General features: G+C 46.2%; 1 protein-coding gene across 1 annotated transcript in view; it reads right to left on the minus strand.

The window, feature by feature from the left end:
• Positions 1 to 12,387, minus strand: part of LOC107187963 (kinesin-like protein CG14535) — a 132,049-nt gene that overhangs the window by 23,533 nt on the left and 96,129 nt on the right. Inside the window, exon 4 of the mRNA XM_015576171.1 lies at positions 5,417 to 5,510. Coding sequence (XP_015431657.1) covers positions 5,417 to 5,510 — 94 coding nt within the window. The remainder of the gene's footprint in view (positions 1 to 5,416; positions 5,511 to 12,387) is intronic.

Raw genomic sequence — 12,387 nt, forward strand, 5'->3', positions numbered from 1 at the left:
TTCTTGAATTAACATTCTCTGTGAAACCTATTAATTTCTTTTCGATCGTAATGTATTGAACACGCAGAAGAAAATTAAATCAGATCCGTGTGAAAAATTTCTTCGGATTAAATCGTTATCCAAGGGGTTAAGTAATTATAATTTCGTTCGATGCACACGGAATCTTATTTTCCAGGGCGTGTCTCGTGTAACGAGCGAATACTGGTACGGAAGGTTCACAATTTTCGTGCAATGCCGACGACAGTTTCTCTCGAAAAATAACCATCCTGTGTATAAATGCACGCGCGTCAATATTGCGTGTAACCAAGGGGGTGTGGGGTGGGTGGGCGAGGGGGAGCGATTTACGCGAGAAAACGCGGAAAATTTTCAGCGAGAACTTTTACGGATCCGCGGAGAGGAACGAAGCGAAAGGAGGCGAGAAACGTACTCAGGGATCCGACGTCGCTGGAAACTCGCGCGTACGAGTGTTTTAAAGCCGACGCATCCGCCGATTGAAATTCCCCTCGAGTTCACCCTTTTTCCGCGGGAAAAGAGAATCGTGCGCTCCACCTCGTCCCGTCGATCCTGCGAACGCATCCGCGAATCGAAGGAACGTTCCCGCGGTCGTTTGCGTCTCGTCGATTCCACGCGATCGAGCATCCCCCACGGGGGTGGGAAGGAAAACCGGCGGGAGAAAATTAAAACAGCATCAACGAACCATGGGAGAAGCGATCAGTGGTCTACGCCATCGATTTTGTTCGAAAAATTTATTATCGACGTGAAATCTCATCGAGGTTTCACAACAGATACATTCAGTACGGAATACTGTTGAATAAGCTCACTGCAATTAACACTAGAACTACCAAATCTGTCAAAATGATTGGTTCGTAATCTTTTATAACAAATGATTAAGCTGTCATAACAGTGTATTTTCTGGAATTCTTCGTAATTTTTACTGTTACCTTTAAGTGAAGAATTTTGTTAATTTATCAATTGGCTTGCTTCAAGTAAGCTGCCCCTTTTAACAAGGCAATAGAAATAGAAACATATTTATGTTTGATAGTTCTAGTGTTAAGAACAGACCAAAGTAACAGAAATCTAAGAACCAATAAAATTATTTTCAAAACACAGAGTACACCGATAAACACACGTACATTATAAAAAGAAATTCCCCGATCCTCTGTCGTTTCACAAAACTAACGATGCTTTCCAAAATCACTCGAATCATCTTCTCCTTGTAATTATCACTATTATTTGCATCTCAAAGGTGACTCTGTAGGACAAGCACGCGGGTGTATAATACCTGTTCCTCTCGCGTATCGTTTGTTAATCTGCTTTTCTCCAGTGGTCTCTCGCGATGAAAGGGTTCGACAGCGTATACCTTAAGGGGCCGGGTTGATGCGTAGTAATTAGCACCGTGTTACAAAGTACAAAAGGCCGTATTGTGTTGTCTGACGTGCAAGGGAGACGTTTCTCTTCGGTTTATAATTTTCCGTACGACAAATCCCGGTCGCTTTCAAACGGGGATGGGGTCGGGTGTCTGACGTGCGTTTGTTTCCTTTTTCCTTGGTCGCTCGCTCGTGCTGGCTGTCGATCTTGCGATTACTTCGCCGTGTTCCCAGCTTATCCGCTGGAGCGGGTCCTATGAGCTCGCGAGGCTGAACGGAAAGATGCAGGCAATCCCGCGGTCTCGCTTTAAGATCGTTGGATCGTATCCACGGTGCGTGAACTCTTTTCCTTCGTCCTTTCTTTCGTTACCATTTCCTTCTCGCTCGCCCCTGTCTCGCGGACCTGTCCTACTCCTCTGCTTTTGTCCTGTGTTCCCCCTTCTCTCTCCGTCTGTGTCAAAGCGACAGAAAGAGAGAGAGAGAGGCAGATAGTCGGCATGGTAAAGAGTTAGGGGAGTCTGTGCTACAAAGAAAGGGGAACAGTGGGAAGAGTGACACACAGAGGGCGTGGAAAAGAGAAAGGGAGAGGAGAAGTGCGTTGTCGTAGCGATGATCAAAAGCAGTTTGCTCGCGGACTTGCCTCAAGTATCCCCGTCTCGGGTGGGCGGCGAGGGGATGAAAAGTTCGTTCGTCTTCCTTCCCACGTCTTTCTTCTCCCTGCGTTTCTTTACCTTCGGCTCGGTCGACAGACTCTTATCTCTCCCATAGCCACCGTCTCGCGTTTTCCGTATCTCTCTCTCTCTCTCTCTGCCTTCGGTCCCTCTCCCTATTGATTTCTCCCGCGCGGTAAATTTCACTCGATTCCGAGAATGAAGAACTTCGCGAGAATCCGAACGATCGCGGCTCGATTTCCGCCGCGCGCCGCCCCTTTACTTTCGGCGTTAAGGGAATCTTAGATTCGGAAGGGAAAAGGTAAGTTCTAGTCACGATGGCAGGGACTTCTTATTCGAGATCGTACCTTCTCTCTTAATCGAATTTCCCTTTGAGGAAGGGCTGAAAGTGGATTGGCACGGTGTGACTGGTGTTCTAGGTTCACCGAAGGTAACGTCGGGCGTGTGCATCAAGAGTGAACTTTGATGAACTCGTCTTCGTGTGGAACGAAGACGTTACATATACTCTGTATGCAACAGGTATTAAACTCTCGCCTGTCTTTAATAATAATCAGTTTCACTCGAAAACTGAGCTACTGACAGTCAAGGAAAATACATACAGTGAATTATCAATGAGTGTTCCAAGATTCCACGGTACTGAACATGAAATATTTCATAAACTAATGGCGACATGCAGCTGAAACAAACATCACAATCTATCACTGTGCTGAACCCCATTAAAGAGTCAGTCTTATACCTGTGAACTCCTTCTTGTCAGTGCCGAGAATCCTTCGGACACTCATCGAGGATTTACTGTAATCGGTGCTCCAGGCCCTCGACGATTTCCACCAAACTTTTCGAAATTGATACGAAGACACCAGGCGAGCGAAGCAGCGTGGTTTAATCGATCTCTGTTCCCGAGCCTCGCCATAAATCCGTCGGCTCGAAAGTTATTCCAGTTGAAAGTGAAGGTGGGACGAGGCGGAGATAATCTCCGGTGTACGTTAAGATTCGAAAGGTAGTCGGGGGTGAAAGAGAGAGACCGTGTCCCAGTGGCATACATTATCTCGTTTCCTTTCGGCCCAACCTTTTCGTCCCTCGTTCTCGCCCCTTTTCTCTCCTCGTCCATTTTCCTCCATCCCCGCGGCCTCTTATCCGTTCCTTCCTACAGCATTGCCGGCCGAGAAAACCTTACTTCCCCTCGGTTTCCTCGCATAATCATGCATTTGCATGCAAACTCGATATCACTACTTAAAATGTAAAACAACTTCTCGCGTCTCGACGATCGTGTACCACTGCCGCGCGCTTGGTTTCCCGGCGAACGATGAAAAGCAAGCGGCAAACGAGCGTTCCGCGGCTGACGGGGCTCGAGGAAACGTCTAAATAAAGAAACAACGCCGGGGAACGGTTCCATCTGTCGAATGGTTAGTTAACCTTCTTTTCACGATGTAACGAAATGAGGCGGAACATGGAGATTCTTTGTCGATGTGCGAACGTGAAACTCTTCATTCTGTCGGTAGTCTTGTTTGTAATAGAGTGTCTTTAATTTAAATAGTTATGTAGGTGACGTCTTGCAAGATGTTCTATTAGAGTACATAGTTACCGTACTACATGGCTCGCTCGAATCTCCTTTGTGTTGTGTAACCATGTTCATTACCTGCACCATACTATTATATTTTCTGTACTGGGCTACGTTAGGATATACTTTAACCCTTTTAGTACCCAAACGCCGAAATATCAGCTCTAAGGACTTCGTCACAAATACCTTGAGCCGATATTTCGGTTTCTCATATGTAATATAAATTATAAATTTCGGTACGGAAAGTGACTGAAGTATAATACTTCCAACAGTTGTAAAACAAAATAGACTTTATAATAAAATACAAAAGAAGGGTGTAGTTATTTTTATTTTTAGAAAAAACGTGTTCATTTTAATATATATCTTCAACAATGCATATTTTCCAAGGTATTTCTAAGTGGTATACGGAAAAATTGTAATTTACTAAAAGAGTTAAATTAATCTTTATCGTCTGTTGCACTCCGAATGTGCAGTCCTTCAAACTCTGCAATCGAAAACCGTTTCCAATTGCCCGGCGAGAAAACTTTCTTCTTTCCTGTGCTACGTGACGAAGTTTATGTTACAGAAAGGACCAATAGAATGTAGGTCCCGCCCGCTCCAAAAATGCATTCAGGATGCATTTCCCGGAGATATTTGTTTTAAACGTGTTCTGGCAGCCGAGTGGAGGATACCAATAAAATTCTCTGCGAAGGTTAACGGGTGTTGCATTTTTAAGTACCTTTTATCCTCGGAGCAGTTCCATGACATTTATGGTACGCTATGAAAGCATTAAACCAGGCAGATGCTTGAAAATTTGACCAAGATTCTCAAAGGAATTCGTAAAATAGACACAGAGTATCATGTGATGAGATTATAATATTTACAAGTGGCTTGTCCTATTAGAAGTTACGTAAAACAGGTTCGGTCTACTACCTCCGTACAGGTGATTCGCATCCACCATGCACCCCCCCCCCCCCCCCCCCCCCAAAGGGTAGAGTATGCTCTTTGCAGCCTCTTTGAATATTGTGCCTGCCAGTCTTCGTGACAAAATAAGTCGAAAACGCGCAATGAAATCTGCTCGGCCGAGTGTTTGGTTTCAAAGAAGCACGGCTTTTAAAGATCGTCGCGAGTGCGCGAGTAATTAGCGAAGCGGGCTTTGTCGCCGGCACGCACACACGGCGGACTTTCAAAGGCGATGCTCGTCGAAAAGGAAAAACCTCGTGGCCGGAAAATAAATCGCGAGCATTCGACAGAGGATTTAAATGTACGTCGTTTAGCAATTTCAACAGGCAAAGAAGTCCAAGTAAATAATTTTGAAGGCTTTAAACTAGTCCAAAGATAAAACTTTTTATCGTCATGATTATTCTACCTGTGTTTCTGGACAAAACTCGCGCTTCAGATGTCTTTACACTGTCGCCCAAGTTAAACCGTAAGTATATCTTATCGGCGAAAACAAGCTCGCGGAAAAAGGACATAGTAAGACGATAAGAACGCCGAGAATTCCCCGTGGTATTCATATTTCATGTAATTATTTCCACGCTCGGCGGGCGGATGAGGTTCCTCGGCGGTGGGAACAATGGCGTTTTGTCTACGAGGACGTCGAACTTCGCGGCGAACAAAGCCGGCGGAAAGAAGAACGGAGAGTGGTTGTCGCCCATCACGCACCACGCGGCAAGAAAAATATTTAACCCGCTTTTTATCCAGGACGCTCGGATCTTCTGGCACTCCCCCAATTCGACTGGATGTACGCGTGCGAACAGATTGTTTACGGGTGGTTCTTTAGAAATTCAACGCTCGAGCGATCACAGCGACACGGAAAAATATTCGGGATTGAAACTCACCTAAGCCAGCGTGTCCGAAGCAGAATAAACAACCGTCCGTTCCATTGATAACCGCGTGGATGACGTCCGTCAGGGCGCTCGAGCAGATTTCAGTCTGAAAACAAACAAACGATTTGTATTATAAAACTGAAAATTGTAAGTGTTACCACAGTGGTCTATAATAAAAATTTAGCAACTGACACGATCATTTAGATCATAGTTTATCAAATCACTTTTAGGTCATTACCATCTTTTCACAGTTTTTCTTTCTCAAGTGCCCTCTTCGAATAAACAATTTCTATATTGTCAAAATTTCAAAGTGTAATAGTGCACGTAATTTTTGAATCTTAAAAACTTAAATTTAAATTAAAGAAAATAAAATAAGGGTCTGAATGGGCCCCAATATCCCCGCTCTGTTTTTAAAAACGCCACAAATTTTCTGCACAATCCAATTAATATAATCTGTAATGTCTCATCATCGACCGACGCGACTTGAACGAAAGGTGACAGAAAATGGCCCAGGCCATTGAACGTGTCGATCGACGGCTGTCGCAACGAAAACATTTATCCCCGGTTAATTCTTTTCGTCTGAGCGAAGCCTAACATAATAACGTAATGTCTGAAATTAATTGAGCTTTCCCCGGAGTGGAGGGGAGGGGGAGCGGTGTCAAGTCGTTTAAGGACGAAAGGCGTTTGTCGAGCACGATGGACGCGACTTTAATTGCTCCTCCGCGTCGCGGATGGGGGATGCTCCGGCGTTCCTCTCGTCGGACGAGAGGAGTAACCGTCAGTACTTTCGAGGGTAACGACGAAGCTGAACTTTAAAGTGCTTAAGAAAGCGTTTGTGGGACGGTTTAATAAACGCGCGTAACGTTCTTCGGGCCGAGAGAGCAAGAAGGGGAACGAGAGATGGCGGATGACGGGAGAAGGAGCGGCTTTGTTTGCTTTTAATATATTCATAGACTGGAAAAGTTCTTTCCGGGGACAGAGAAGGAGCGCGAGAACGTCTCGCGTACTCGGTATCTCACGAGGGTTGTTACAAACCCCCTGTCGCGCCTATCCCGCCCTTTTCGTTGTTCACTGCTTGACGACACGTTAGCGAGAGTGCTCGATAGCGTCGTGATTTTCGTAGGGCTCGGACGATTTCGAGGCGCGTAGAATCACCGGGAGAACACGTCACGAAGGGCTACGGGGACTGAAAATCGGCAGGGGGAGTCGCGCGTTATTCCTAAATATGAATTTCCTGCGGAAGCAACGGGGAATTTCGTTCGAGACTGCACACGATTCGGACCGATCGATATAGGCATCGACCATCCTCTCTTTTTCGTTCTCGCAAGGGTTAGCAAACGTTTCGCGGCTGGTAGGTAATACGATGGACGGGGAGGAGAGAGAGATAGAGGGTGGAAAAGGGGAGCAGGTTGCCGGGAATATCGAGAGGAAGATGAGGACGTGTCGATACCTCGACCAAACAAGATTGAAATCTTCGTGGACGAGAATCGGATGAATCTCGTGGGCTGAGATGGGAAAAGGGGAGATGAAAGCGGTACAGCGGGGGGAAAAGGGGAGAGCATACGCCTCCCATGGTGGAAAGAAGAAAAGGGAACAAGATGAAGAAAAAAAGGAAGGCAGGAGACAGTTTCTCGGGAGTGAGCGATTTGGATAGAAGCCCTACGGAGGTTTCTCTGCCTCCCCCCTCCATTTCGTCGTGCTAAAGGAAACGGAAATAAGGAGTCCAGTCCCTCTTCCCAGTATGGTAATTCCAATCTGTCGTTACTGGTCTCAAAGCACACGCTAGAACCTGGCGACCGAATCCGGACGATACGCAGAGCCTTCCTACACGGGAGAACGTTGAAATGCCTCTGCGTCGGGTTACGGCGATCAACGAATTTCCCGCGGAAACGTAAAACCAGGTACGGTTTCCTTCCCGTTTTATCGGCTTTAATCGTGATCGAAAGGAAGGGGCGTGCAGATAGGTTCGCCGTGGAATACAGACCATCGTCCACCGGCCAAATCCTCGACGAGATTAACGGAGTTGAAAGAGGCGAAGAACGGTGGTCGACGATTGTTCACGGGACAACAAGGGACATTCATAATTATAACGGGATCATCCCGGGGGATGTAATGCAAAGCAAACATATTTCGCGGCTACCTACACCCTCGAGAGGATCCCGTCGTTCGCCCCATCGCGGGCTGTACGGAACCGTGGCTGCGCATCACGGTTAATGAAATACGTGACCGAGGCCTCCGTCATAATCTCAAACACTTGATTCCGGCCGTGGCCCTTCCCTCCCCGTGAATCGAGAGGGACGAAAGGGCTCCACCGATGCTCTCCACGCGCGGAAAACATCCCTCCATCCCCGGCGTCGATCCTGGGGCCCGATAATATGCCGTCGAATTCAAATTATGTTTTTGCCAGTGGCTCCCGGCGACCGGTTCGATTTCGCTTCGTTGGAAAATTTATTACGTAACCCCGCCACCGATGGAAGCCGGGAGGGGGATGAACGGGCGCCGACGTGGATTGAATTTACGACTGGTTCGACCGTGTTCGAGATTAAGAATTTTTATGCAGTTTTTACGCGATCGTCGGTTTTAAGGCAGGCCTTTTTCTTCTAGGATTAGAACCGGTTCATATATTTTACGAGTTGAACGTGTCGCGATCTGACGCGGATAGGCAACGGTCGCAACGATCGTCGCGTCTTCGGCTGTTAATATGATGGACAAACGGTCATAAACGGGGATTAAGACGTTGAACTGCTTACTACGAGATAACTCGAAGTTGAAACATTGCGAAGAGGCTGGATTAGTTAAATACCGTTACAACATTTTTGCGTAAAAGTAATATTGCAGTATAAGTTAAAACAAGATAAATAGTGTTATGGTTATTAGATTATGATTTTAGAAAACGAAATAAAGAATATCCGGTTATGTATGTTTCTTTTTCATTGTGACAGTCGACGTGTTAAGTACTGGAGAGTTGCACATCACGTGCAAAATATTCGCTGTGCCTAAGAACAGTTGTTTATTTGCATCTTGTCGCTGATTTCCAGGTGTCTCAAAAAACAATCTATGCGTCAGTCACCATTTTTTTCATCTCGTACTACGACACGGACGCAAGATACACTAACAAAAATTCTTCATTTTCACCACCGCAAAAATACATACAACCCACATTCTGTTACGTTTCACAAAGTTTAACCAGCAACTCCGTAATATTATTAAAAAAAAAAATAAAAAGGATAATATACACTCAAATTGAAAATAACTGGTTTATTTGAGCGATGAGTGAGACTCACCGTTACAATGCAAGGGTTAAGCGTGTTACAAAGTTCCGTCGAATTACTCAAGTCACGAAACATCACCATCCTCATTCACATTATCATCAAACAAACGGTTCTCAACCTGAAAGACTACAAGGATATTTCTGTAGCACTCTACATCTACTTCATGCATCCCTTTCCTTATCAGTTTGATCCTACAGTGCTAAAGTAAACGTGTGAATTGTCTGATTGTTTAATCTACATCGACGCTGATCTCCCCCTCCGAAGGTCTAAGGGTCTTCGGAGTTTCCGTAATTCCACCAGAAAGCGATAACACGTTCCCAAGGATCGCTAAGTAACGAGCCGAGCCGAAAGCGCCGGAGGTTCAAGCAAATGGCGACCGTTCGCTCCGACACGGCACCTGTTTCGTTCACTTCACCGCGCCAGGCGTCGTCGAGGTAGGAAAAGGGTGCGGGGGGGCATCTGGAAACTTGCGAATTAAGAGATTCGCGAAAGGTTGTCATTCGATTATTCCCAGCCATTAAAAGGGTCCTCCGCTCCTCGCCCTACCATCGAAGAACGACCTCCCGCGTTCCTTTTCCCCGTCGTCGCTTCTTTCGCCGGAACTTTCTTACACGAGTTTTACATTTCGTCGCGCGAACAGAGAGACGGGTCGAGCGAAGAGTACGGGCGGGTTCCGTCGAGAGAAAAGGAAACGACGACGCTGGGACGAGGAGCATGTGCAAGGTCTGGCTAGGAAAGTTCTCTGCCCCGAAGAAGACGAGGAAGCCTGTCTTGGGCCACGGAGCTTCGTTCCTCGAAATCCACCCCACCCACCCCCTCCATGCTATTCCACCCTCTGTGTCATTGGTATTCCAAGCGGTCCCGCCAATATTGCGTTACTAGAACGCGTCCTGCAAACGGGATCGAAGGGAACACGGGGCCCACGATGACACAGAGTAAGAAGGGCCGCTTGGTAAGTCACACCGCGACGGCTACGGCTCCCTTTTAATTTACACCAGGACCGAAATTAATGTCCGTCGTTCCCTGCTCGTAATGGAGAGACCTTCTCTTTCTTTCTCTCTTTCTCACTCTTTTTCTCGGTGCTCGATTTTTTTTCCCCATCGCGACCGGATGGGAAACAGCTTCATCGCTTTCAATTTCTTCCCCGTCCGTACTCCGTGAAGCTGCCGTTCGTGCTCCAATTCTCGGCTCTTGCTCTTAAGCACTCGTGGGAACAAAGGTGTTCCACCTCTCTTTTCCATCTCCCCCCCCCCTTCTCTACCCCCCGTGGAAATTTCCTTCGAAATCTTCTTACTGCTCTGAGCTCGGAGATCGTAGTTACGGAGCAGTCCCCGAGGAAAGTGTACTCGTGCTGGAACGACGACTAGACAGAGATGATCTCGAGATCGTAATTATTCTGCAATTTGTAAATGGGACTCGAAGAGCTGAGAGTTGGAAGCTTGCAATGTGTTCTCGCGACTTCTCATCGCGTTTAAAGTATATATATACAGGGTGTAACAAAAATGTTGGAAAACCCGGAAATGGGAGACACGTGAGGTGATTTGAAACAAGTTTTTCCTTAGTGAAAATGTTATCCAAGGCTTTGTTAACGAGATATTAACGAAAAACCATGACCAATCAGAGCGCGAGTCGGCCGGCCGAGTCTCCCGCTGTAACGTTGGCTACCAATCGCAGCGCATAGCCAAGGTTACCGCGGGAACTCGGCCCGGCCGACTCGCGCTCTGATTGGTCATGGTTTTTCGTTAATATCGCGTTAACAAAGCCTTGGATAACATTTTCACTAAGGAAATACTTGCTTCAAATCACCTCACGTGTCTCCCATTTCCGGGTTCTTCAACATTTTTGTGACACCCGGTATATTCGATGTAGCTCCGTAAATTAACATCGCTGGGAGTGACACGTTCTATGGTTTCAAATAACCATCCAGGGGTTCATCGAAACGTTGCCACTGACGGATATTGGTCAATTGCCTCGCGCCGTGGAAGCGGTTACGGTAATTTCATGCAACCTCGATTCCACGGGGGTAGTAGGCAAGGAAAAGATTGTATCTGCATCGAAACTCGGACGACGTGTTTCTCGGTGGAGAACTAGTGTCGAGACGTCGCCATTTGACGTGAAATCTCGTATCAACCAACGACGCGTTGTGCTCGCGAACCAGACGATGCGTGGTAAACACGCAGAAAGCTCGCCGCTGTTCTCCCCCCACCACACGGTTCGCGTTCACGAGCCGATAATTCTGAAAATTGCGTCGCCATATGCGTGACATCCGGTTTTTGTTCACCGCACCGTGATCCTGCGTTCGGGGCCGACTTACTCGCTTATAAATAAATTCCGATTGGTTCGGAAACGAATCCGATCGACGAAAATATTCGACTGGCCGGTCGCCCACACCCCTCGGAACGGTATCTACACGCGAATACTCCCGCCGAATATTCGAACGGAATCCTGCAAACGTTCCAACGAACAAAAGCGGTTTTCCCGATTAAAAACGATCCCGTGAAAGTTGAGATGAATCACGCTGGAAATCAGCATATCGCGGTACGTCGCTGCGTTTGGAGGATTACCGAACCAGATTTCAATGCGTTACACGCTTTGATATCGACGTTACGGCACTAAAATGGTACTGTGATATTGGAATATACTAGTTAACCTCCGAATTCTGTTAATTCTCGTGATTTAAATAGCAGTCTTCTGAGGTAATGCATAGTATTGTACGTTCATTTGGTGAACCGTTTCATGGAGCGTTATTATGGCGAGTTTAGAACAGCATCATTTCATAAGGTCGCAAGTTAGGTACACATTATTACATGAAAACGACACACCCTTAGTACGGTTCATCCCCTTTCAAACTGTTTCGTTCATTATTGTAAACCGCTCTAACTGCTCCTAAACAATTAGATAAGGATTTGATAAAAGTACGGAATTATAAATATTGAAACATCGCACCTGAATTTACCCACAAATTGACCCTGCACACTCTACTATAGAAATTAACGGTAGCTGCGTGTTCGTTTATGTATTGTACACCACTCATAAAAGAACTGCTTTTCTGTGAGCATGTATGGACAAACACTTCCCCTAAAAAGTTTCATTGTACAGTAAAGACTGAATGAGAATTGGATAAGAAGTTCCTCGTGAGAGTTTCTACTTCACCCCCACTACTGGGGTTGATACCGTGGAACTTGTGAAGTGCATAATTTATTGCACCACCCCTTCTCACTTTTGTTGCCGAGACTAGGACGTCAAGCAAAAAATAGATTTGTAGGATATATGTAGAAACGATACGCAATGCACCGTGAAAGTTTCCAAGCGGACCCAAGTTTGACACTCTCATCAAGTTGTTACTGTATACCAACTTTAGTACGTGCAATAGTTAAAATGTTAAATTCCCACTCGCACATTAAACAGACTTCACCCGCCCATATCTCGGAGAACTATTGACAGTTTTCATCTCATTACTGAACCCTATTGTACACTATATTGTGCAACAAAGACACATCATTACCATTATGTCGCAGAAGTTTCCTTAAACCTGTCATACGCCAAACATCGTAGAAACTGCGTGTATCTCTAGCTTGTCAGGACGCATCGCGCTCGGTTCGACGAGGAATTTTCAAGTCGGCGACTTCAGTTCCCCACCACGCCGCGATAACTCTCGAGATAACAGCCCGTAGAACTTTTTTATTCGCGGGATTTCGCAAAGTAACGCGG

This window comes from Dufourea novaeangliae, unplaced genomic scaffold (assembly GCF_001272555.1).
Source record: "Dufourea novaeangliae isolate 0120121106 unplaced genomic scaffold, ASM127255v1 scaffold109, whole genome shotgun sequence".
NCBI classification, from domain to species: Eukaryota; Metazoa; Arthropoda; class Insecta; order Hymenoptera; family Halictidae; genus Dufourea; species Dufourea novaeangliae.